The sequence below is a fragment of the Carcharodon carcharias genome, chromosome 11 (genome assembly GCF_017639515.1).
Source record: "Carcharodon carcharias isolate sCarCar2 chromosome 11, sCarCar2.pri, whole genome shotgun sequence".
NCBI lineage: Eukaryota > Metazoa > Chordata > Chondrichthyes > Lamniformes > Lamnidae > Carcharodon > Carcharodon carcharias.
In genome coordinates, this window is record NC_054477.1 from 47,384,533 (window position 1) to 47,410,046 (window position 25,514).

The 25,514-nt window shown below is 41.3% G+C and overlaps 1 protein-coding gene across 3 annotated transcripts in view; it reads left to right on the plus strand.

Moving 5' to 3' along the window:
• Positions 1 to 25,514, plus strand: part of flt1 (fms related receptor tyrosine kinase 1) — a 243,360-nt gene that overhangs the window by 209,379 nt on the left and 8,467 nt on the right. For 2 of the 3 annotated variants that reach the window (XM_041198845.1, XM_041198847.1), the window contains exons 28-30: positions 2,141 to 2,225; positions 11,613 to 11,707; positions 22,630 to 22,742. In XM_041198845.1, coding sequence (XP_041054779.1) covers positions 2,141 to 2,225; positions 11,613 to 11,707; positions 22,630 to 22,742 — 293 coding nt within the window. Of the gene's footprint in view, positions 1 to 2,140; positions 2,226 to 11,612; positions 11,708 to 22,629; positions 24,657 to 25,514 lie in introns of those variants that run through there. The other variant, XM_041198846.1, reaches the window with a different exon arrangement.

Consider the following 25,514-nt stretch of genomic DNA (forward strand, 5'->3'; position numbering starts at 1 on the left):
GTTCTGCAAACAAGCATACTTGTATGAGTTCAGTTCTATGACATTTATCATAATTTTCCACATCAATTGCAAAATCTCCCACATGAATTCTTAAATAGGATTGAAGTAATTGGAAAATTAAATATATATATTATGGGTATAGATAGGGCTGCAAGTTTGCTGTCCCATCTATTGTGCTACCACGAAGACTAATTTCATCCTCAAAATGTCTTAAAATCAGACAAATTAAGATCCATTTCAACTCCATCCCCCACAATTATTTTACTAGAGACAGAAATAAGATTTAAAAATTGCCATCTTTTTGTGCAGCCAACAATTGTTTGCAGCAGCTGTCGTACAATGCTAACTGCAAAGAACTAAGCACATTAATGCACAAAATAACAAGTATTTTATCAATTAGAGCAGAGAGATCGAGCTCAAATCAGCAGTCATTTCTTTCCTTAAAAAAAGTGGTGAGTGGGTGCTTCAGATAGGGAGAGCCCACTATGAATCATACCCTTTGCTCCATTTCTGACTTCAGATAAGATGCTGGGCTGCAGACTTTGAGGGCAAATTGTGATGTTCATTCCTGGTTCTCATAGCAACGTTGGCAGGGGTGCCAGCTAGGTGTCTCTCCATCTGACAAAGGCTGATTGAGTGCAGGAGATAGTTGGGGAGAGAACAAAAAAACTAAACCTGCATTTCTGCAATCCATGTTGAACCTGGAATTTATTATTTTTAATGCTTGAACTTTATCATATTTAGTTTGCTAGTTGTACCCCTTAGATCTAATCTGATTGAGTATACAACTGTTTCTAAATGTATCTTTAAGTTTTGGTTTTGGCTACTTATAATCATGTCATCCAGATTTTCTGGTTTAGTACAACAAACCTCTGCAACATCCCATGATTTGCTACATGATTTATAAAACTTAATCTGCACCTCCCTTCAGTGTTATGTCAGCCTCCCTTCATGACTCTCTGATTTTAGAGCTAATTCATTCTCATTGGCTGGCTTGCTGGCTTGTCCTCATATCTTTCATAAGTAGAGCATCCCAAATGACTCAGTACTACAAGTGAGGGGGAAATTTTAATTAGATGTCAGCAGCAGTGTATGGGAGGCCTGAAGTGGGCAGCACACCTGAAAGTTCTTGAGGAGGCAAGGCCAGCTGTTTTTGAATATTAAAATAAGGCTGGTCAGTTAAAAACTGTTTCCCACCTGAAACCAGCAAGATTGATGTGAAGGCTGCACCAAACAGATGCTGGTGTGGAGAATGAGAGAAAGAGGCAGGGCAGGGCTGTGGAGTCTTACCGAAGAACAAAAAATATTGCTTACATCAGCTTCTTCTGGCCACTCTACTGCTTCCTTCCAGCATTCTTTTGGCACTTTTGACTGTGGGTGGGCCTCCATCTGAGTTGTAAAAATCATGTATAGCACCAATGATGTCACAGGACCCTGATTTAAACTTATATTAGGCCCTCACCTGCTCGCCACAGGAGCCTCCACTGACTTCAAAGTCAGTGGAGAAAGAAATGTTGCCAGGTGGAAATCGTACAGAATCAGGGCCAATAAGTCAACTAGGCCAATCTTAACCCTTCCCATTCACTGTTCCTGTTGAGTGGAAGGGGGATGGATGCAGTTAAAATCGACACCATGGTCTTGCCGTTCTTTTAAGCATGCTATTATATAGTTAGGTGTATGGATTTACTTGTAACATTCGAGTTGATTTGACAATTAGTGCCAAACAATGCAGTAGAATTTGTTGAACCCACACCTTTTCCCCTTTATCAGTTTACTTTATAATATTTGCTATTTTAATACAGTCCCTACCGCATTTCAATGTTAAATGCAATTTTTCATTTTGTTTGCACAGTGTAGGTCTGTTTTCAGTCAATCTCAGAAATGTCCAGCATCCACACAAGTTTGTGCCATATGTAATTTTAGACATTCTTCTTACATACTAAACTGATATCATTAAATATTCCGCACAGGACATTAAAGTCATTAAAGATTGTTAAACAGAAATCTAATAACAAGATCTTGCTCATTTTTATGTTTCCATTATTGTAAACAAAGTTATGAATTAGGAGATGCTTTTGCCTTTACTTAAATTTTGACACGCAGCCTCATTTCAATGTGTAACATATTGGTATCCCTGCAGATATATTAACACATGTATGAAGAAACAGCCACAGAATTTAAAGACGTTTGAAGAGTTACCACTTGAGCTTACAACTTTAACAGATGTAAGTTTTCTTATGAATCTAGATTGTTGAGTGCTATTTGATAGCTTTGGCTCTGTTTCAAAACTTAGAGTTACAATACAGTTTTGCAAGCATCCTTCCCCACATTACAATGGATAGATGTTATCAACCATGTTATGGCAAACTTCACAAAATACTTTTGGTTTCCCTCTGAATCTTTGCCTCTGCCCTTTTGAATTTTTGAGCACCTTAAGCTTTATGATAATAATGAAATACAGAGCAAGGTACAATTGTAAGTATCTCAGGAAGTGAGAACTAATGCAATCTCTAAAATTGTTGCACTTTAATGGATTATTCTCATGCTTTGAAAGTTAGTTTTAAGTAAACAGAAAAAGATGGTACTGTTTGAAGCTAAATCTAGCATAAACACCAAAAGTTCTTCTGAAATAAATAAAGCTTTACTTTGTTCACTGCTTGAGTCAAATTTTAGTAATCATATTAGGGTAGATTTGATTTCCATACTTATTCATGACAAGTATTATTACAACAAGTATTAAAAACAATTAATTCTTAGCAATAAGGTGCAAAGTTTTCCTCTCAAAATTTAATCCACTTCAATTGAAACTGGAGCAAATGGATTCTGCAGTCAAAATTATCATAAGATACAAAAAAAATGAAAGATTTAAAATGACAGTGGGAAGGAACTGAACCAGACATAACATCCCAGGATGGTAGGTTAATGACAGAAATGTTAATCAAAGGACCTGCTCAGTAGAATAGAACAGGGAGGAAGGTGAATGGGGAGAAAACAGCAGCATATCTTTAGGCAACTTTTAATTTTGTTGTTCATCCGCCCCTCCCCATACTTTCATTCAAGCTGTTCAGCCTGGATAATACTATTTGAAAATTAAAATAGAAGAGAAAATGTAAGAAGGCTAATATCCAGATACAATTTTTAAAAATTATTTATCATAACTGTGCCAGTTAATATTAAATTCAGTTTCCTTGATGGGATAATTTGTAATTCTCTGGTAAATACCTTGTGAATCCTTTCCAATATACAGAGTTATTTGGGTACTATTGCAGAATTGCTACAAATACAATACCTTCATATTGAAAGATGATTTTGAAAGAGACTGAAAATGCAGGAAATACTCAGCTGGTCAAGCAGCGTCTGGAAAGAAAAACAGGGTTAACATTTTGGGTTGATGATGACCCTTTGTCAGATTGAGGAAAGATAGAAATGTTAACAGGTTTTCTCACGTCCCTCTTCCTATAAGGGCTCTATTCCATTCTCCCAGTTTCTCCATGTCTGTCGCATCTGTTCAGACTATGCAACCTTCCATATTGGCACTTCAGATATGGCTTCCTTTTTCCTCAACTGAGGATTTCCCACCAGCACCCCTGCACTGATCTATTTCTCACCATTCTGCTCTGACCCCTTCCCCTCCCTCCCAGAGTCATGATAGGGTTCTTGTTGTCTTCACCTACCACCTCACCAGCCTTTGCATTCACTGGGTTATCCTCCGCCATTTTCGACACTGCCAGCGTGATGCCACCATCAGACACATATTCCCTTTCCCTCCCCTTTCAGCATTCTGAAAGGACCTTTCCCTCTATGACACTGTGGTCCACTCCCCAGTCACCCTCAACACCCCCTCCCTTTTCTATGGCAATTTTCCATGCAAGTGCGGGAGAACAGTTTCCCTTTTACTTCCTCCCTTTTTACCATTCAAAGCCCCAAACATTCCTTCCAAGTGAAACAGTGATTTACTTGTACTTCTTTCAAGTTAGTATAATGTACTTGCTGCTCATGGGAGACCAAACTCAGACTGAGCAACTACTTTGTAGAACTCTGCTCAGTCCACAAGCATGACCCTAAGCTTCTTGTCGCTTGTTATTTCAATTCTCCACCTTGCTGCCAACTGTGATTTCTGTCCCCAGCCTGCTAGTGTTCCAATGAAGCTCAAAGCAAGCTTGAGGAACAGCACCTCATCTTTTGGCTTGGCACTCTCCAGCCTTCTGGAATCAATATTGAATTCAATAATTTGAGACTATAACCTCAGCCTCCATTTTGTCTTGTTTCTTTCTTTATTCCTTCAATTTGCAGCCATTCACACCTCATCAGGGCACATCTTTTGTTCCTTTATTTTATCCATTACCACAAAACCTTTTGTCATTTAATCTTTCCATTCTCCACCCTATCACAGGTGTTTCTTATTATTCTTTCCCCCTCCCCCTACCTTTCATTTGCTCAAAACCTATTAAATTTCTATCTTTCCTCAATTCTGATAAAAGGTCATCATTGACCTGAAATGTTAACAGCTGCAGTCAGACCTGCTCAATATTTCCAACTTTTTCTGTTTTTATTTCTGATTTCCAGCATCTGCAGTATTTTGCTTTTATGTTGAAAGAGACCTAGGAAGATTAATGGACTCAATGCTCAATATACCCAAACAATGCAAAGCAGTATCAAAAAAGCCAGAATGTCAAATAGATGACAAAAATAGTAAAATACAAGTGTTACACAATTCAAGTTTGCTATACCTACTTGGGTTCAATAATATCACTTGTTTCCTTAGGTGGCCTGTGCATCTTATTTTTATAGGAGTTGCCCCACACAACTCTATACCTACTTGTGGTGATAGCATAACCCCAGCAATGCATATCGCATCCTCTTGCAATCTGGACTGGATACTCAACAACAACAATCTTTATTTATATACTACCTTTAACGTAGTAAAACATCCAAAGGCACTCCACAGAAGTATTATCATACAAAATTTGACATCAGCCTACAAAAGGAGATATCAGGGCAGGTGAACAAGCGTTTGGCCAAGAGTTGGTTTTAAAAAGAATCTTAAAGGAGAAAAAGAGAGTTAGTCAGATAGAGAGGTTTAGGGAGGAAATTCTTGAGCTTATGGCTTTGGCAGCTGATGGAATGGCTGTCAATAGTAGAACCATTAAAATCAGGTATGCTCAAGAGGCCAGAATTGGTTCTTACACATATTACTTCTGCTTCCTCTAATGTTATAATTAAAGTAAAAGTTGATACAATTTGTTGAACTGCTTTAGTTCATTGTAAGATAAACAAATAGAACAATAGTTGTAACCAGTTTCACTTATTTCTATCAAACCAGCTTTAAATAATTTTACTGTGTGACACTACTTCAATTCGACCTGCAGAGCTTTTCCAGCATTTTTTGTTTTTATTAAAGTATTTTTTAGTTTATCCTTTCAATACATCCTGACACTCCATTTGCTTTTGCAATAGCTTTGCAGCACTGTTCATGCACCTATAAAACATAGAGCAAGTAGTCCTGCACAGTGTAAACATGCTTGGAATTGGCCCTACCCAATTGCATAACATGGCATTTATCTGTATTAAATGACATATGCCAAACCCAATCTGCCACTGCATTTAGATCTGCTTTTAATTTATTTTTCTCATCTGCATAGTTACCTAGGGCACTGGGCATATTCAGCCAGATCGCTCATAAAGATGGTATTGAGAAACAGACTTCTTATCAATCCCTGGACTAGCGACCGGTCCTCACACAGAACTCTTACCATTAATAACAACCAATTCCTTATCTATATCAAAATCTTATCACTAATCTCACAGGATTCAATCTTTTATTATGTATAATATTATGTGGCACTTTGTCAAAGACTTTTGAAAATCAAGATATGTAATAGCAACTGAACTACCTACATCCACCAACCTAATAATTTTCTTAAGATTTAAATATTGCCGCCACAGTCCATGAGATAATTGATTCCAATTGTTCTGGGTAATACTACCTATGTCTGCTTTAAATATACATTCAACAAATTCTGGCAGCCTGTCATAATAGGCCTCCCTATTATGGAAATCCATTTTGTTTTTAACATCCAACACTTGAAATTAACTTTGGCCTAAGCCCTTTCTGTAAAAACAAAAATCAAACAATCATGAAATGTCACATGTCTGAGGAAGCTGTGATCACACTGTACAGTGTTCTAGTCAGACTGCTCTTTAGTATTACGTCCTGCCTTGGTCATCAAGAAACAAGGGAGACACGCATTCACTAAATATAGAGAAGAGCCACGAGATTGATCCCTAGGGCGGGATTTTCCCATGAGAGAGGGAAACAGGAGTAGTGTATCAGAAACCTGTCTCCGGTGGGAACTTTACTGAGTTTCAGATTTTCTTGGGGGGTGAGTCATTAATTGAGATGGATTTCCTGTCCATTTGAAGCTAGTGGTGGAAGTAACGGAGACAGGTTTCAGACACCCATAGCAGCCATCCCTAAAGCTGCTGCTTGTCCTAAGGGAGAAAGATTGTGCCAAAGCCTGTCACTCCAACAAGCTGTCCCAGTACAGTTACAACACTGGCATCTACCCGACAATGTGGAAAATTGCCCGTGTATGTCCTGTACACAAAAAGCAGCACAAATCCAATGCAGCAAACTACCACTTCAGCAACCTCCTCTTGATCATCAGCAAAGTGATAGAATTGGTCGTCGACAGTGCTATCAAGCAGCGCTTACACAGCAGCAACCTGCTCACTGATAGCTTGGGTTCTGCCAAGGCTACTCAGCCGTGGTCCAAATATGGACAAAAGAACTGAAGTCCAGAGGTGAGGTGAAAGTGACTGCCCTTGACATCAAGGCAGCATTTGACTGAGTGTGGCATCAAGGACCCCTGGTAAAACTGAAGCCAATGGGAAACAGAGACAAAGCTTTCCACTGTTTGGAATCCAGCAGCACAAAGGAAGGTGGTTTTGGTTATTGGAGGTCAATCATCTCAGTCCCAGGATATTGCTATAGGAGTTCCTCAGGGTAGTGTCCTAGGCCAAACCATCTTCAGCTGCTTCATCAATGACCTTCCCTCTATCATAAGGTCAGAAGTGGGGATGTTTGCTGATGATTGCGCAACTCCTCAGAGACTGAGGCAGTTTGTCTCCTTTTGCAGCAAGACTTGGAGAACATTCAGGCTTGGGCTGATAAGTGACACAAGTGCTAGGCAGTGACTATCTCCAATAAGAAAGAATCTAACCATCTCCCCTTGATGTTCAATGGCATTACAGTTGCGGGCTGCCTCAGTTGCTGAATTCCCGATTATCAACATCTGGAGTTACCATTGACCAAAAACTGAACTGGACCAGCTATATAAATACTGTGGCTACAATAGCAGGTCAGAGGCTAGGAATCCGGTGGTGAGTAACTCACCTCCTGACTCCCCAAAGCCTGTCCAACCATCTACAAGGCTCAAGTCAGGAGTGTGATACAATACTCCCCCCTTGCCTGGATGAGTGCAGCTTGAACAACACACAAGAAACTGGACACCACCCAGGACAAAGCAACCTCATGATTGGCACCCCACCCATCCAACTAAACATTCACTTCCTCCACCACTGATGCACAGAGGCAGCAGTGTCTACTATCTACAAGATGCACTGCAGAAACTCAACAATGTTCCTTCAACAACACCTTCCAAGCCCACAACCTCTACAACCTAGAAGGACAAGTGCAGCAGATGCATGGGAACACTACCACCTGCAAGTTCCCCCCAAACCACACACCATCATGACTTGGGACTGTATTCTCATTCCTTCACTGTCTCTGTATCAAAATCCTGGAGCTCTCTCCCTAATACCTGTGGGTGTTCCTCTACCACATGAACTGCAGAGGTTCAAGAAGGCAGCTCACCACCACCTTCTCAAGAGTAATTAGGGATGGGCAACAAATGCAGGCCTTACCAGCAATGCCCACATCCCATGAAGGAATGAAAAAAGGGACCTGAGATGGTGCCAGGAAGAGGGAGGCATTGAGGTAGAGGCAGATCTATTCCAGGTGGGTGGCAGGAGAAGGTACCTCATCATGCAGCAGGGGTCCCTTTCTCTCCTCATTTCATCTGCTTGTGCCTGAGAGTATTGCAGGGCACTACCTGACTGCCCCAGGTACTGAACCCAGTTCTCTCTAAGCTCGCGATGCTCGATTAGTTGTGATTCTGATGTGTTATCCAGTAATTGTAAACAGGGCATCTGTTACCTGGATGATGCACCAGTGTACTGCCTTCTGTGAGATGCTGCATAAATCCACAGCTGACGAGGGCACAGATGTCTGTGACCATCTTCCGAGAGAGTCACAGTCTCTTTCACCGCTGGTTCTCAGTCATCTCTACATGTTTTCACCTCTGCCCGTAGATCCTGTGGTCAGGGCAATGTCTCCTTCTCCTTGTGCCCCTCACCCCTCCCCTTTGGCCTCCTGATGTCCGACAGTCTGCAGGCTGGTGCTGCTCAAATCCATTGGCCTCAATTTCTGAGGGTGCAACACCAGTTTCCATCTGCAGTCTTCCTGGTGCTCAGGTGGAGTCCAAACAGTTGTATCCACTGCTCCAATGGCCATGTGATATCAGGAAGGTGTGGCCTTCTGAAGTATTAAAGTTCTTAGTTCTTAATTGAAATTAATAGTCACATGGATAAATGCGGGTTAAGTAAGGAAAGCCAGCATGGATTTGTTATGGGAAAAATTTGTTTAGATAACTTGCTGGAGATTTTTGAGAGGGTTGATGAGGACGATGCTGTTGATGTGGTGTACATGGACTTCCAAAAGGTGTTTGATAGAGTGCCACATGACAAACTTGTAAGCAAAGTTACAATTCATGGAATAAAAGGGACAGTAGCAACATGGATACAACATTGGCTGCATGAAAGAAAGAGTAGTGCTTAATGGTTTCCTTCTGCATCGTAGCAATTCTGTGATTCTATGAATGGATGTTTTGCAGGCTGGAGGAAGGTTTGTAATAGAGTTCCCCAGGGGTCAGTGTTGGGACCCTTGCTCTTCCTGATAGGCACCTAGACCTTGGTGTACAGGGCATAATTTCAAAATTTGCAGGTTATATGAAACTTGGAAACATTGTGAACTGTGAGGAGGGCAATATAGAACTTCAAAAGGACATAGGCAAATTTGTGGAATGGGCAAACAAGTGGCAGATGAAGTTCAAAATGGAGAATGTGAAGTGATTCATTTTGGTAGGAAGAACATGGAGAGACAATATAAAGTAAAGGGTACAATTCTAAAGGGGTGCAGGAGAAGAAGTACCTGGGTGTACATGCACATAAGTCACTAAAAGTGGCAGAACAGGTTGAGAAAGCAGTTTATAAAGCACACAATAGCCTATGCTTTATTAATAGCACCAGACCAAGGATGTTATGTTGAACTTGTATAAGGCACTAGTTCAGCCTCTGCTGGAATATCGCATCCGGTTGTGGGTACCACACTTTATGAAGGATGTGCAGACACTAGAGAAGGTGCAGAAAAGGTTCATGAGAATGGTTCCAGGGATGGGGATCTTCAGTTATGAAGATAGATTGAAGAGGTTGGGACTGTTTATCTTGAAGAGGAGAAGGCTGAGAGGAGATTTGTTAGAGGTATTCAAAATCATGAGGGGCCTGGAGAGGAGATAGGGAAAAACTGTTCCCACTCATGAAAGGGTCGAGAACCAGAGGACACAGATTTAAAGTAATTGGCAAAAGAAACAAAAGCAACACGAGGAAAATTTTTTCATTCCGTGAGTGGTGTCTGAGGGTGTGAAGGAAGGTAGGTTCAATAGAAGCATTCAAAAGAGAATTAGACCGATATCTGAAAAGAAAGAATGTGCAGGGTTACGGGGAGAAGGTGGGAGAATGGCACTAGGTGAATTGCTTATTCAGAGAGCTAGTGCAGAAAGCTTAGGCTGAATGGCCTCCTTCTGGTCGGTAACTGTGATTCTGTGGCTCTTCCCTCGACCTATAATGGAGCTTTAACTACAAAGGGGTAAGCCATTTAAACTTCAAAAAACATTTTAAATTATCTTTTAAAATTTTTCCCAGCTCCATGACATTACCTTGCCTCCATGCTGCTGGTCTGACACCAGACAGCTGTTGAACTCAGGTCACCTCAGTGAAAATTGAAAAACTTACCAGAAGCAGCCCACAACTATGTAAATTAGGCCCATAATAAAAGCAGCCATGTACTGAGGCCTGGTCCCTACCGACCCTTGGGAAAATGGGATAGGGCAGAAACAGAGGCGGGACTTCTGGCCACCCAGAAGGAATAAACAGTAAAAACTGGAAAATCAGAATACTGGTCCAAACTGGTCTTGTATATTTTAAAATGGAACACCAGTAAAAATTGGGATAAAAGAGTACTGGTCCGAACTGGTCTTGTATTCTTTAAAATGAAACATCAGTAAAAACTGGGAAATAAGGATACTGGTCCGAACTGGTCTTGTACTCTTTAAAATGAAACATCAGTTAAAACTGGGAAATAAGAATACTGGTCCGAACTGGTCTTGTATACTTTAAAATGGAACACCAGTAAAAACTGGGAAATAAGAACACTGGTCTGAACTGTCTTTTTCTTCTGGGCACAGGGCTTGGCGACCATTTTCTTCTCAGTCCCACCTCCTTACCTCTCTGATCAGGGTTGGGAAAATCCAGCCCCTAGTTTCAGTCTAAAGAATGGAGAGATTTGGATTTTTCACTTTAGAATGCAGGCACCTGAGAGGTAATCTAATAGAGATATATAAGGTAATGAATGGTATGACAGTTATAAATTAAACCGGAGGCAGAGCAAAGGAACAGAGGTTCAAACTACAAACGGTAATTTTAGGATTGATATCAGGAAGTTCTTCTTCACAGAAAGCAATCAACACTGGACTTCTGACAGAGGCAAAACCCCCAGAAACAATTAGATGAGCAGAGGGGAGAGTGTAGGGTCATTCCAGGTGGGTTGAATGGCCTCCTTCATCCATATCTTGTGATTTTAGTAAATCAAGTTGACTGCTTTAAATAAATAGGTAATTCATTCCATATGCTATATACAAGCTCAAAGTACACACAGATAGCCTGCATATTTTACTGTGTGCCTTCACATTTGGGAACATAGGAATAGGAATAAGTCATTTAGACCCCCGAGGCTGTTCTACCATTCAAAGAGCTCATGGCTGATCTGAAACCTAACTCCACATCTTTGCTATCTTTTCCCTATATTTCTTAACACCTTTGGATAATAAAAATCTATCAATCTCAGATTTAAAATTGATCTAGCATCAATTGGTGTTTGCAGAAGAGATGTTCCAAACTTCAGCCATCCTTTGTATGTAGAAATGCTTCCTAATATCACCCTTTAAAGCTCAAGCTCTCATTTTCCTTGTCCTAACTTACCTAATCAGTGGAAATAGTATGCACATGAATATTAGTTTACTTATACTTTGCCTTACTATAACCTACTGTACTTTTGTTCAGTGATGGTGTAACACAGGGTCATTGGTCTAAAGGATAAGAACACAATGAATACCACTTACAACTCTGTCCTTTAAAACTGAGGCTGTATTCAAAATGATTTAATCATATTTCAAAAAAGTAATCCTGTATGAGTTTATTGTTGCTTCCTTTTTCAGGATTATCAGTCTGATAGTGGAATGGTTTTAACATCAGAAGAATTGGATCGTCCAATGTGGATGGATAGCAAACCAAGGCATTCACAGTCTTTTGGGTAAATCAACACAACATACAACATATTTGTTAAAAACAGTAATTATAACAGGAAACTGGGACCAGGAAAAAAAGATATGGTTCAGAAATTGAAATGGACCGGAGCAGAATCAAACATGCAGTTTGGCGTTCTGTGTTTGTCTGCACTGAATTTTCAGGAAAGTGACTAAGTGGGAAATTCTTGTGGTGAAACGTTTTTTTACAAGTATGACTAAATTTGTGCTATATAAACATCATTTCAAATAATAATAGCCAAGTAAACTTGCTGTAGCAGCTTAATTCCTGAGTAAACCTTTGTTATTTATGAGTATCCCATTAATTACCTGGTGTCTTTGTCATTCATTCTTACTTAATTAGGTTGCAAAATTTAGAATAATATACTAGCAAGTCTTTCACGTGAAATCCTTCCTGCATTTTCCTGTTTCCTAAAGCATTTTTCCTTACTTTATTTGCAAAACAGAAATAGATCCAGCTTGCTGAGTTTTTAATAGCTGTAACTACTGTAGATTGACATAAATGGGCTTTTAAAAAAATTATATGTGCAGAGACAGAACTGAAAAGCATAAAGTAGTCAAATATGGTGAGGAGAGATTGGTGAAATGATATTTTCAAAAGAAAAGTGAAAGAGAGGTTGGAAAAATGATATTAAATGGTTCAGAACAATAAATGATTCACAGCAACAAAAAAAGTAGTGAGAGTATGGTCAAAAAGCCTAATGTTCTTTATTGAAATTGGTGAAAGCATGCATTTCGGTACGTAATCCTGTACCCTGGTCCCTAGTGTAATAAAAAAAAATGGCCTTGTACACATTGCATGCCATTAGTAAAGCGAGTTAAACATTTTTACTTTTGTGTTTTGGCTATTAAGAGAAACTAAACATGAAATAGAGGATATCCTAACAGGTTGTTCTGCCAATTGATTTTTTTTTTCTAAACTAATTTTTGCTAAGAAACAAAGCACAATACATAACAGGAGAATGAGAAATGAAGGAAAACTATCATCATAAGGTAATATGTTTATGCTAGGCAATTCATAATAAGAAAGAAAATTAAAAATTAGCCTGTGTTTCATATCAATGGATAGCCTTTGTAGTATAATAACTTCTGTTTTGCAGCTAAATGTGGTAGCCAATTTTTGGACATAAGAACATAAGAAATAGGAGCAGGAATAGGCCATTTGGCCCCTTGAGCCTGCCCCACCATTCAATAAGATCATGGCTGATCTACACCAGGCCTCAACTCCTCTTTCGTGCCAGCTCCTCATAGCCCTCAACTCCCCAATATTTCAAAAATCTATCTACCTCCTCTTAAAATACTTTCAGTGATCTAGCCTCCACAACTGTCTACGGTAGAGAATACCAGACATTCACTACCCCCTGAGAGAAGAAATTCCTTTGCAACTCAGTTTTAAATGAGTGTCTCCTTATTCTGTACCTATATCCCCTAGTTCGAGATTCCCCCACTAGTGGAAACACCTTCTCAACATCTACCCTGATAAGTCCCCTCAGAATCTTGTACGTTCAATAAGATCACCCCTCATTCTTCTAAACGCCAATGAATAAAGGCCTAACCTGTTTAGCTGTTCTTGATAGGTCAACCCTTTCATCTCAGGAATCAGCCTTGTGAATTTCATTTGAACTGCCTCCAATGCCAGTATATCCTCTCTTAAATATGGGGGCCAAAACTGTACACAGTACTTCAGTTGCAGCCTCACCAACACCCTGTACAGTTGTAACAAGACTTCCCTATTTTTAAACTCCAACCCCCTAGCAATACAGGCTATTTGCCTGTATTCCATTTGCCTTCTTAATTACTTGCTGCACCTGCATGCTAACTTCTTGTGTTTCATGCACAAGAACACGCAGATCCCTCTGTGCTGCATTTTTTTGGAGCCCCTCTCCATATAAATAATAGTCTGCTTTTTGATCCTTCCTACCAAAGTGCATGACTTCATACTTTCCTACATTAAACTCCATCAGCCAAGTTTTTGCCCATTCACTCAATCTATGTATATCCCCTTGCAGATTCGTTATGTCCTCATCACAACATGTCCTCCCACCTATTTTTGTATTGTCAGCAAATTTGGATACATTACACTCTGCCCCCTCCTCCAAGTCATTAATATAGATAGTAAATAATTGAAGCCCTAGGACTGATCCTTGTGGCACTCCACTAGTTACACCTTTCCAACCTGAAAAAGACTCAATAATCCCAACTCTCTGTCTTCTGTGTGTAAACTAATCCTCAGTCCATGTTAATACATTACCCCCAATAACATGAGCTCCTATCTTTTGCAACAACCTTTTGTGAAGCACCTTATCGAATGTCTTCTGGAAATCCAAATACACTACATCTACCGGTTCCCCTTTATCAACTCTATTTATTACATCCTCAAAGAACTCTCGCAAATTTGTCAAAAATGATTTCCCTTTCACAAAACCATGTTGACTCTGTTTTATTGTGTTAGGCTTTTCTAAATGTCCTGCTATTTCTTCCTTAATTTTCCCAGTGACAGATTTAGGCTGACTGGCCTATAGTTTCCTGCTGTTTGTCTCCATCCCTTCTTGAACAGGGCTGTCACATTGTTGGTTTTCCAATCTGCTGGGACCGTCCCGGAATCCAGTGTGTTCTGGAATATTTTGACTAATGCCTCCACTATCTCTACAGCCACTTCCTTTAAAACCTTTGGATGCAGGCCATCAGGTCCTGGCGACTTGTCTGCCTTTAGTCCCATTAGTTTGTCAAATGCTTTGTCCCTCATGACTGTTACAAGATCTTTCCTCCCATTAGCTCCTTGCTTATTTGATATCTTTGGGATGTTTATAGTGCCCTCTGCTGTGAAGACCGATGCTAAATATTGGTTTAAATTATCTGCCATTTCCAGTTCCCCGTTATCAATTCTCCAGTTCCATCCTCTAAGGGTCCCACACTCACTTTAGCCACTCTCTTTCTTTTTATAAACTCGTAGAAACTCTTGCTGTTTGTTTTTATATTTCTTGCCAAGTTACTTTCGTAATCAATTTTCTCCCTCTTTATTAGCTTTTCAGTCATCCGGTGCTGGTTCCTAAAAGAATTCCCAATCCTCTTGCCTACCACTAGTTTTCACCGCTTTATATGCCTTAGTTTTTGATTGGATACTCTCCTTGACCACCTTTGTTAACCACAGGTGGTTCATCTTTCTCATTGAGTCCTTCTTTTTGACCAGGATAAAGTTTTGCTGAGCTTTATGAAATATCTACTTAAATGTCTGCCACTGCTCATCCACTGACCTTCCCCTTGGTCTATTTTCCCAGCCAGCTTTAGACATCTTTTCTTTGTACCTCTGTAATTGCCCTTATTTTAGATGAGGACACTGGTTTGAGACCTGAGTTGCTCGCCCTCAAACTGAATTTGAAATTCTACCATGTTGTGATCACTACCCCCTAGAGGATCCTTAACTACGATATCTCTTATTAATCCCACCTCATTACACATTACTAGATCTAAAATAGCCTATTCCCGTGTAGGTTCTGCAACATATTGCTCTAAGAAACAATCCCTGATGCACTCTACAAATTCGTCTTCCACGTTACCCCTGCCAATCTGATTTGTCCAGTCAATATGCAAATTAAAATCACCCATGACAATTGTAGCCTCCTTCTTACATGCCTCCATTATTTCCTGATTTATACTTTGTCCTATGGTGAGGCAACTCTTTGGGTGACTATAGACGATTCCCACCCATGACTTCTCCCCTTGCTATACCTTATTTCCAGCTAAACTGATTCCATATCACAATCTATTGCACTATGTCACTACTCACCACTGCACTGATACCTTCCATTATTAACAAAGTTACCCCACTTCCTTTTCCTTTTTGCCTGTTTTTCCAGAACCTCAAATATCCTTGAAATTTAAGTTCCCAGCCTTGGTCACCCTGCAACCACATCTCTGTAATAGCTATCACGTCATATTCATTTATTTCTATTTGTGCCATCAACTCATCTATCTTGTTACAAATGCTGCGTGCATTCAGATAAAGAGCCTTAAGCTTTGACTTTTTACCATTATTGCTCTTTTTGGTTCTGATTTCTGCGGCACTTTTCTGCTTATATTTTCTCCCCTTCCTGTCATACTTTGATTATAGTTCACCTCTTCATTGCCGTGCACCTCTGCTCTTTCTTTTCCTTTTTGATTTTTTTAGACTTCCCTTTAATTGAACCGTCCCCCCACTAATTAGTTTAAGTCCTATCTACAACCCTAGTTACACAATTCACCAGGACACTGGTCCCAGCATGGTTTAAATGAAGCCTGTCTCAACGGAACAGCTCTCTCCTTTCTCAGTACGGAGCCAGTGCCCCATGAATTGGAACCCATTTCTCCCTAATCTTATTTACCCACTGTCAATTTGCACATGGCTCAGGTTCTGCTTTTTAATTTAACCCCGAGCTGCTCGTAGTCTTTCAGCAGAACCTCTTTTCTAGCCCTACCTATGTCGTTGGTACCTTCGTGAACCATGATAACTGGATCCTTGCTCTCCCACTTCAAGTTCCTCTCCAGCCCAGAAGAAATGTGCTTAACCTTGGCACCAGGTAGGCAACACAGCTTTCAGGACTCTCTGCCTTTGCTGCAGAGAACAGTTCTATTCCCCTAACTATACTATCCCCTATTACTACTACATTTCTCTTTTCACCCCCCACTTGAATGACACTCTGTACCATGGTGCTGTGGTCAATTTGCTCATCCTCCCTGCAGCCTGTGCCCTTGCCCACACCTTGAGCAGAACCTCATACCTACTGGACAAGGGCACTGGCTAAGGTTCCTCCAGAGCTAAATTTTGGATCCCCATACTTGCCTCACTCATAGTCACAACCTCCTGTCCCTCACCAAAGTTCAAATTTGATGTAATTAATCTAAGGGGTGTGACTGCCTCCTGAAACACAATGTCCAGGTAACTCTCCCCCTCCCTGATGTGTCACAGTGTCCGCAGCTCGGACTATAGTTCATCAACTCTGAGCCTGCTGACTCTGCTGTCCTAGTGGCCTCGATGACCTTGGCAGTCGTCCTCTGGCCTGTGGAAGGAACCACTGGTATCTCCCCAGTTGTCACAGACTCAACAGATGCAACGGTCACTGGCAGAGGGGCAGAGGAGCTGCCACCCTCATCCAGAGCGCCCTGAGAGGAGCCCATAGAGATGACAGGCAGCTGCTGCGCCAATGTGAGGTTGCTTCGGACGTCCCTGCTCACCACAAATGGGTGGGCACTGAGCTGGGAAACTTGGGAGACCATCTCCCACATTGCCAATGACCAGCTGTGACCACTGGCGCTGCGAGGGCTTGCAGGTCCGAGCGTATTCCCAGGAGAAGCTGCAGATTCTCCTGGAAGCCGCTCTCCAGGAGAGCCACCACTCTCTCCATGGAGGAAGTATGACACTCTGACATGAGGCTCATGGCATCACTCATGCTCCGTGTGGACTCCTCCACCATGGACACCAAGCGAAGCATCGTCTCATGCAACACTCCCAGATGCTCCCGCACACCCGGCCACATTTCCTGCAGCTGCTGCTTCGTGGACAACTCCAGAGGCACATCATCATGCCCCGATTCAACATGTGCCTGGTTCCCTGCAATCCTCCGGCTGCTGGTGCCATTGACACTCTCTGTCTTTGCCATCTCCTCCAGCGATTGTGAAGTGCCCTCTCCGCTCTGCCCCAGCACACTAGCCAATGTTGCAATTCTCACTGATGTGCTAGTATCTGCGCTGGTGCCTGCCTGGCAGAAATAGTGTGACGCAGGTGACAGTTCATGGCCCTTCAGGTGTGAGAGGGGGCATCTGTAATGGAGCTTGGTTGCCAGCCTCTGATGCTGAAAATAACAACAAGGACAGTGGATCAGTTAGCATCCACACAGTGACACACTTCATCCCTTTCCCCCAGGCTCATTATGCACTCAACCTTCCAGAACCTAAGGAGGCGAATATTGGTGGGGTGTCATATGGTCAGGAGGAGGCCCAAACATTACAGGCGGATACAGATGGGCTGGTCAGATGGCCTAAGGAATGCCAAATGAGATGTTATGTGGATAAGTGTGAGGTGATGCACTTGGGCAGGACAAACAAGGTACAGGAATATACAAGGAATGGCAGGACGGTGGAAAGTAAGGAAGATCAGAGAGACCTGGCTGGGCAGGTCGACAGGCCCATTAAGGTAGCAGGACAGGTACATAAGGCGTTTAAGAAGGTAAATGCCATACTTGCCTTTATTAGCTGAGGAATAGAATGTAGGAAGAGGGAGGCCATGTTGCAAGTGCAGAAAACACTGTCGAGGCCACAGCTATAGTTCTGAGTGCAGTTGTGATCAGCACTTCACAGGGGGGATGTGATTGGAGTGGAGAGAGTGCAGAGGTCGCTGACCAGGATGCATGCTGGACTGAAGAGTTGGAGTTATGAGGACACATAGCATAGACTGGGCTTATTTCCCCTGGAGCAGAGGAGATTGAGGGGGGACATTATTGAGCTTTATAACATTATGAGGGGCATAGATAGGGTCGACAGAAACCAACTTTTCCCCTTGGCGGAGGGATGAGTAACCTGGTGGCATTGATTTAAGGTAAGGGGCATGAGGTTGACAGGTGAGGTGATGAGGAACTTTTGCACACAGTAATGTGGGGCACACTGGCTGAAAGGATGGTGGATGCAGAAACCCTCTTAACATGTAATAAGTATTTGGATGTGCAGTTGCGATGCCATGGCATACAAGGCCATGGGGATAATGTTCAGAAATGGGATAAGGTGACTTTGGAAGGTGGTTGACATGAGCATCTTCAAAGGGTCAAGGGACCTTTGCCTATGACCCACACGTCTGACTCTATCAGTCTGTGAATGAGCAATGTTGCAACAATAACGATTCCAACAATCATCAATGCTATGGATGGTGGGAAGACAGAGCGGATGTCATTGTGGACCTCAAATACCTGGCCGTTCCACCCCAGCCTCACCGATTCCAGTGGACCTGGGTGCATGGCGCCTCTCAAGCTCCAGGGCCTCCTGCTCAAAGTGGCTCAAAATCATCAGCTGGGCCTGGTCACCTCCAGTCCGCAAACGCTCACAGGCATTGTGAGCATTTTCCCCCTGAAAAACAGAGAAGACCATTCATTGCGGCTAATCGCACATGGACTTTGCACATGCACGCCGCACCCCGCACCCCAACCACAGTGGCCCATATCAGGCCTCCAGTGCCTCCTTTCCTACTGTTGATCAGTCAAAAAAGATAGTACGACTGCTGTCACCAACACCACCCACCTCCCCCATCACCCCCACCCAAACAGACACCTTGGATACATTCTGCGTCCATCACTTTAGGAAACACACGATCTTCCCTCCCATGGCAAGGAGGTGCAACTATGTGCAGCGCGAGGGCAGCATATGGCTCTTGGCCATGAGACCTTGAGGCTCCCCTTCCACAATCTCACCACTGTGAATAGGGCATGTGTTAGAGTTCTGAGTATGTGCCTAGCTGCATCTCTTGCAAGTTGCCCTCAGCCTAGTCATTTGCGACTAACACCAACACATGGTGCTGGGGAGAGCCCATCTCCTCATGAACCACTGAGGCTGATGTAAGCATGGGCACTATCTGCTTGCCCACCCAGCATACGAGAAATGCCCAACATGATTCAATACAGTCATGACAATAAGACTTGGAAGGGATGGGGGGTGCCTTAAAGGCTAAGGCTACCTTCTGGATTAAATGCCTAACACCAACATGGTACTCACCCTTCCAAAGCGCAAAAAATCATTGAAGCACTTACAGCACTGGATCCAGGTGTGCTTCGTCATGTAGGGGGGCCTCCTCCTCTCATCCTGGGGGATCAGCCCCTCCTGCCGTGCTGCCATCTCCTCGAAGAGGGCAGCAAGGCAATCATCAGAAAAACGAGGGGCACATTGGCCACCCGCTGACCTACCCTGCAGCCTGCCCTCCTCCTCTGTCCTACCCTCAACGCTGACCTGATGAGCAGACCCCCACAATAGGACCTGCAGCTGGCCATAGTGAACATGGTGCTTACAGGAGGCTGCCAGGCCTTCTTTTAAACAGACTGCCGAGTCACCATTGGACCCAGCGGTCTGTACACACCCGCCACAAAATTCACACTTCCGCTCTCCACGGGAGTCGGAAATGCCAATTAAGGCCGGCTCGCATAAAATGGCGGTGTGGCCCCGATCACGGGCAGCGATCAGGTCTATGCCCACCCACGTCAGCACCTGCTCCGCCCACCAACCAAACAGAAATTTTTGGCCATAGTTCTAAAAAAGCCTGATTGCTTGCTATTCCTTGAATTGATTATATGTTCAGTAAATTAGGCATCAACTTTGGCTCAGTGTTAGTACTTTGGCTTTTGAGTCAGAAGGTGTGAATCCAAATCTCATTACAGAGACTTGAGCACAAAACCTACAGTCCAGTACTGAGGGAATGCTGCTATATCAGAGGTATCATCTTTCAAATGAGCCACTGAACCAAGGCCATCTCCCCTCTCAAGTTTCTTTTAATCTTTCATGGGATGGGGGCGTCATTGGAAAGGCCAGCATTTATTGTCCATCCTTATTTGCCCTTGAGAAGGTGGGGGTGAGCTGCCTTCTTGAACAGTTGCCGTCAATCTGGTGTTGGTAGTCCCACGGTGCTGTTAGGAAGGGAGTTCCATGATTTGACCCAGCGACTGTGCAGGAATGGTGATATATTTCCAAGTCAGGATGGAGTGTGCCTTGGAGGGGAACCAGCAGATGATGGTGTTCCCAGATATCTGCTGCCCTTGTCCTTCTAGGTGGTAGAGGTTGAAGGTTTGGAAGGTGCTGTCGAAGGAGCCTTGGTAAGTAGCTGCAGTGCATCTTGTAGATGGTTCACACGGCTGCCACTGTGCGTCAGTGGTGGAGGGACTGAATGTTTAACATGGTGGATGGCCAATCAAGCAGATTGCTTGATGTCGAGCTTCTTGAGTGTTGTTGGAGCTGCATTCTTATCAAGGAAAGTGGAGAGTATTGCATCACACTCTTGACATGTGCCTTGTAGATAGTGGACAGGATTTCGGGAGTCAAGAGGTGAGTTATTTACTATAGAATTCGCAGCCTCTGACTTGCTCATGTAGCCACACTATTTATATGGCTGGTCCAGTTCAGCTTCTGGTCAATGGTAACTTCTAATATGTTAATAGTGGGGCATTCAGTGATGGTAATGCCATTGAATATCAATGGGAGATGGCTGGATTCTCTCTTATTGGAGATGATCACCATCTGGCACATGTGAGTGTTACTTGCCATTAATCAGCCCAAGCCTCAATATGGACATTAAAGGCACTAAGACACCATTTTAAAAAAAGATGGGGAGTTTTCCAAGTGTCCTGACTAGTAATTATTGCTCAACCAACACCTAAAACAGATTATCTGGTCATCATTTCTTTGCTATTTGTGGGAACTTTTTGCATGAAAACAAAAGCACTTCATGAGCCATGAATAGCATTGGTACATCCTTAGGTTATGTTGGGCATTATATAAAAGCAAATTCTTTATTTTCTGATTTCAATATTTGAATAGGGCTTATTGATGGAACTCCTATTTAAATATGGACAGTCTCTTTAAAAAACAGTTTTTTTTTAATGTTTCCAATTCTTAATGCACAGAGCTTAGATCTTGGTTCTCAAAGTCTGAAATGCAAACATTGAATTTGATGTCATGTAGGAGTGATGAATTGAACAATATTCAAGCATAATTTGAAACATCAAGTTACTTTAGAAAGAATCAAATCACTTTAAGCCATTGTTTGCAGAATCCACTAATCATTCCATTATAGTTTTTAAAAAAATACAATATTCCCCCAGCCAGAGCTTTACATGTCAGGTGCTCTGGCACCATGCACTGAAGAAGGACCCTACTCTAGCTGAGTTTTGCCAGCCAGAAAGGATCAAAGTTGATGTGTTAATGACAGAACAGTAAAAGTGAACAACTTTACCAATGACCCTGCAGATGAACCATATCTTACAAAAATTCATTGTGAACACAAGTTTCATATCTGAAATAGCTAAGCTAAAAATGATCAAAGCAAAATATTATTATTTAAGCTAAAAATGACGTTGCTTCTTTTAAGATAAAAGCTCCAATATAGGACAAAAAGCTATATATAATGGTGCCAAAACACCTGGAGAAGCTGGATCACATCTAAAGTTTCAACTGAAGCTCCCATATTGTTGCTACAATAGAACACGCAAAATTGGAAATTAACCAGCCTAAAAACCTTGGCAATTGGTTCCAATTTGGTGGCTCTGGAAAGTGTCTTACAATATAACCGATAGGGATACTGATAACTCATAAGCCTAGTAAAGTGACACGTATTTACAGCGTGGACAAACAGTATATTTGATAACTTCAAGAATTAAACTTACAAACATTGCTATCAACAGTCATCCTGTTCCGACTTCCTCCAAATGTAATAAGCCTATCACTTTCATCCTCCAAAAGGTAGCATAAACTTAATCTTCGTCAATAATTGAGAGTTGTATCTGTAAGCATTCACAAAAGAAATGATTGAGTTATTGTAGGAAACACAGCACCAAGACTATTGTTAACTTGAATAAAAATCTTGTAAATGAAGAAATTACAAATGAAATACATACAGAATACATGGAATGCATAGGTACTTGCAATGACAAGGGCATTATGAAACTCAAAAGTTCTGTTTTCCCTTAGGTTTTTACGAACTTCTCCTGATATAATTAACAATTTGTACTCTTAAAGTTATTTTTAATCAATTTCCTTCAGTATTTTTAGTGAGACATTTTCGTGCAGATATTAGGAATTTGATATCTCATAGGCATTATATAATGGTTTTTTGACTGAATGCATGAACTAAGCATGCATTCTTGGGATTGTATCTGACACTGAATGTGCTTTTGTTCCTTTTTAGTTTGAAAATAGCAAGCAAGAGGAAAGAACTAGTATTATCTGAAACTGTCAATCCAGCAAGCATCGACAGTACTGGTTACCACCTTGGAAATGAAGGCATTCGAACACCTGAACGTGAGAATTTGGGCTTGCTGAATTCCTTTGAAACAAAAATGAGTTGTTGTACACCACCACCAGACTACAATTCACTGGCCTTTTTTACCTCATCACCAGTTTAAAGAAGGGCCATTTCATCAATACAGCAGCATAGTAAATCCGCATATTCAAAAAGTTGCAGCACACTTATTGCCTTTACCAACATCAAAACATAGTGTGCTACTCACCTACAATAATCGGATGTTAAATGTATCCAAACACTAATGAGCTGACATCAAAGATAATGGCCCGAAATTCATGATCAGTAGCAAATCAGCTTGCCACTGATCTTGAAGAAAGGTCCCCACAAATCAATCTCTGTAGCATGGATTTTCCCTTTGCTGATATCAATTTGAATCTGGCGCTAAATCAAGATATCCAGCGATAGAAATGTCATCACACAGAAGCCAATCGAATTGAAGTACCTTCACAGACTGCAATTCAAGAAATAAAATGCTCTCATTATCGTTCACTTATAGTTACATTTTACAGAGAGCAAAATAAATGATTGTGTATACACATGGAAATTAGGGCTATGGTAGTCTAATGGTTACGTTATTGAGTTAGTAATCCAGAGGCCTAAACTGATGATTTGGAGGCATGAGTTCAAATCCCACCTTAGCAGCTGGTGAATTTAATTGATTAAATAAAATGGAAATAAAAAGTTAGGATCAATATTAGTAACCACGAAACTACCAGCTTATTGTAAAAACCCATCTGGTTCACCTATGTCCTTTAGAAAATCTGCTGTCCTTACCCAGCTTGGCCTACATGTGACTCCAGATCCACAGCAATGTGGTTGCCTCTTAACTGCCCTCTGAAATAGCCTAGTAAGCCACTATGTTGCATTCAAGACTCACCTTCTCAAGGGTAGTTATGGTTGGGCAATATACAGCAGCACCCTCAATTAATGCATTAAAAATATAGAAGCTGAAATATTATAAATACAGTTTAAAAATAATGGTGTGAATTTTATTTTAGATAATAGAGAAATTTGACATTCCACAAATATAAAATTGATTTCCAGGGTCAGAGAGGTTTTCAGAGTAATTGTGAAATATTACCTCATTAAAGATCCAGCTATGCTTCATTTAATGAGGTGCAATTTTTTCAAGGATATTACAGTGAGCCTAATAGCAGAAAAGGGCAAGTTCCATGATTTCTACTTGATTTCAGTGATGTGACATTTGTGGAGAACTCAACAGCACTTCCCTGTTGAGAAGTGTAGAATCACTGACAGCAACTTCTAGATTTCTGTATTTAACTGTGCATTTGCAGACTCCAGTGGGTGCTGACAATTTCAGGGGAGTAATGGTGGCAAATGATACATTTTTTGCTGTCATTCATACTGCAAAATCCTGAGCCCAACACTCCAAGGAATAGAATTTATTCTCTTTTCACTTCATGAATTGAATACTTTCTATTTTACAACTAGAACAAATACAATCACAACTTTTGGGGTTTCCCTTTATTTTTACACTATTCCAAATATTGTATCTATAAAAGTACCCAGAAGAGCATTCAAATCTTACTTTCCTGCACCAGACATTGACAAGCCCCATCTGAATTATTATAGGCAATCAGTGACATGTCATGGACAGTTGGATCTGAGTCCCCTCGTAGCAGATTTTCTGTTGCCCAGTCTAATTTCATTACAGTATCCACTTCATTACTATTCCAGACATATAGATAAATGTAAATGCTGGTTCACTTTAGTACGTGCAATGAATATTTATAAATCTGCTGTCAGTATAAAGCTAAATTATTGATTGCATGAATTGTGATTGCTTCAGAAGTAGAAATCCTCCTTTAGTGACACCTGCTGGCTTTATTTTCGATGTATTGCTTATTTGCTTTGTAAAGCTACAAATCAAATACCTGAATTGCACTATGAATTGAAAGATTTTGAAGTTATTTTGTGCCTTTCATCTTCCCAGAACATTCCAAAACACTTCACAGCCAATTAATTATTTTTGAAGCGTGTCACTATTGTTATGTAGCCAAAGAGCTAAATCTGGTGTTTTGTTGTGATGTTGGTTGAGGGATAAAAATTTGCTGGGGCACTTGGTAAGCTCCCCATATCTTCAAATTGCACAGCTGGAACATTTGCACACACCTGAGGAGGTCTGTTTGACATTTCATCTGAAAAAAGATGTCTGTAATCATGTAGCACTCCCAGTACTGTACTGCAGTATCAGCCTAATTAAGGGGCCAAGTATTCAGAGTGAACCCACAACCTTCTAAAAGAGTGCGACAAGTCTGACACTGTATGTTCTTGTTTATTTTAAAACTACATTTTCTTTTACACCATAAGACCATAAGACATAGGAGCAGAAATTAGGCCATTCGGCCCATCGAGTCTGCTCCACCATTCAATCATGGCTGATAAGTTTCTCAACCCTATTCTCCCTGTAACCTTTGATCCCCTTACCAATCAAGAACCTATCTATCTTGGTCTTAAATACACTGACATGCACATTTTATTGAAAATGTACATGGCTAATATAGCACTGAGGCTTAAAACCTTAAATGTTGTTCCTTCTCACAAAGCTAGGCACTCATAACTAGATTAAAATCAAGTATAGGCAGCTTTATATTTTGTCGAAAGTTGCACTATCTTTAGCAAGACGGTATGTCTGGAGATTTGTGAACAGACAAAATTAAGCTTGGTGTTGTATATTCTTCATTTACAACACCATTGTGCTGGAATAGCACAGACAGGAACTTAATGTGAACTAATTAATTGGTGTG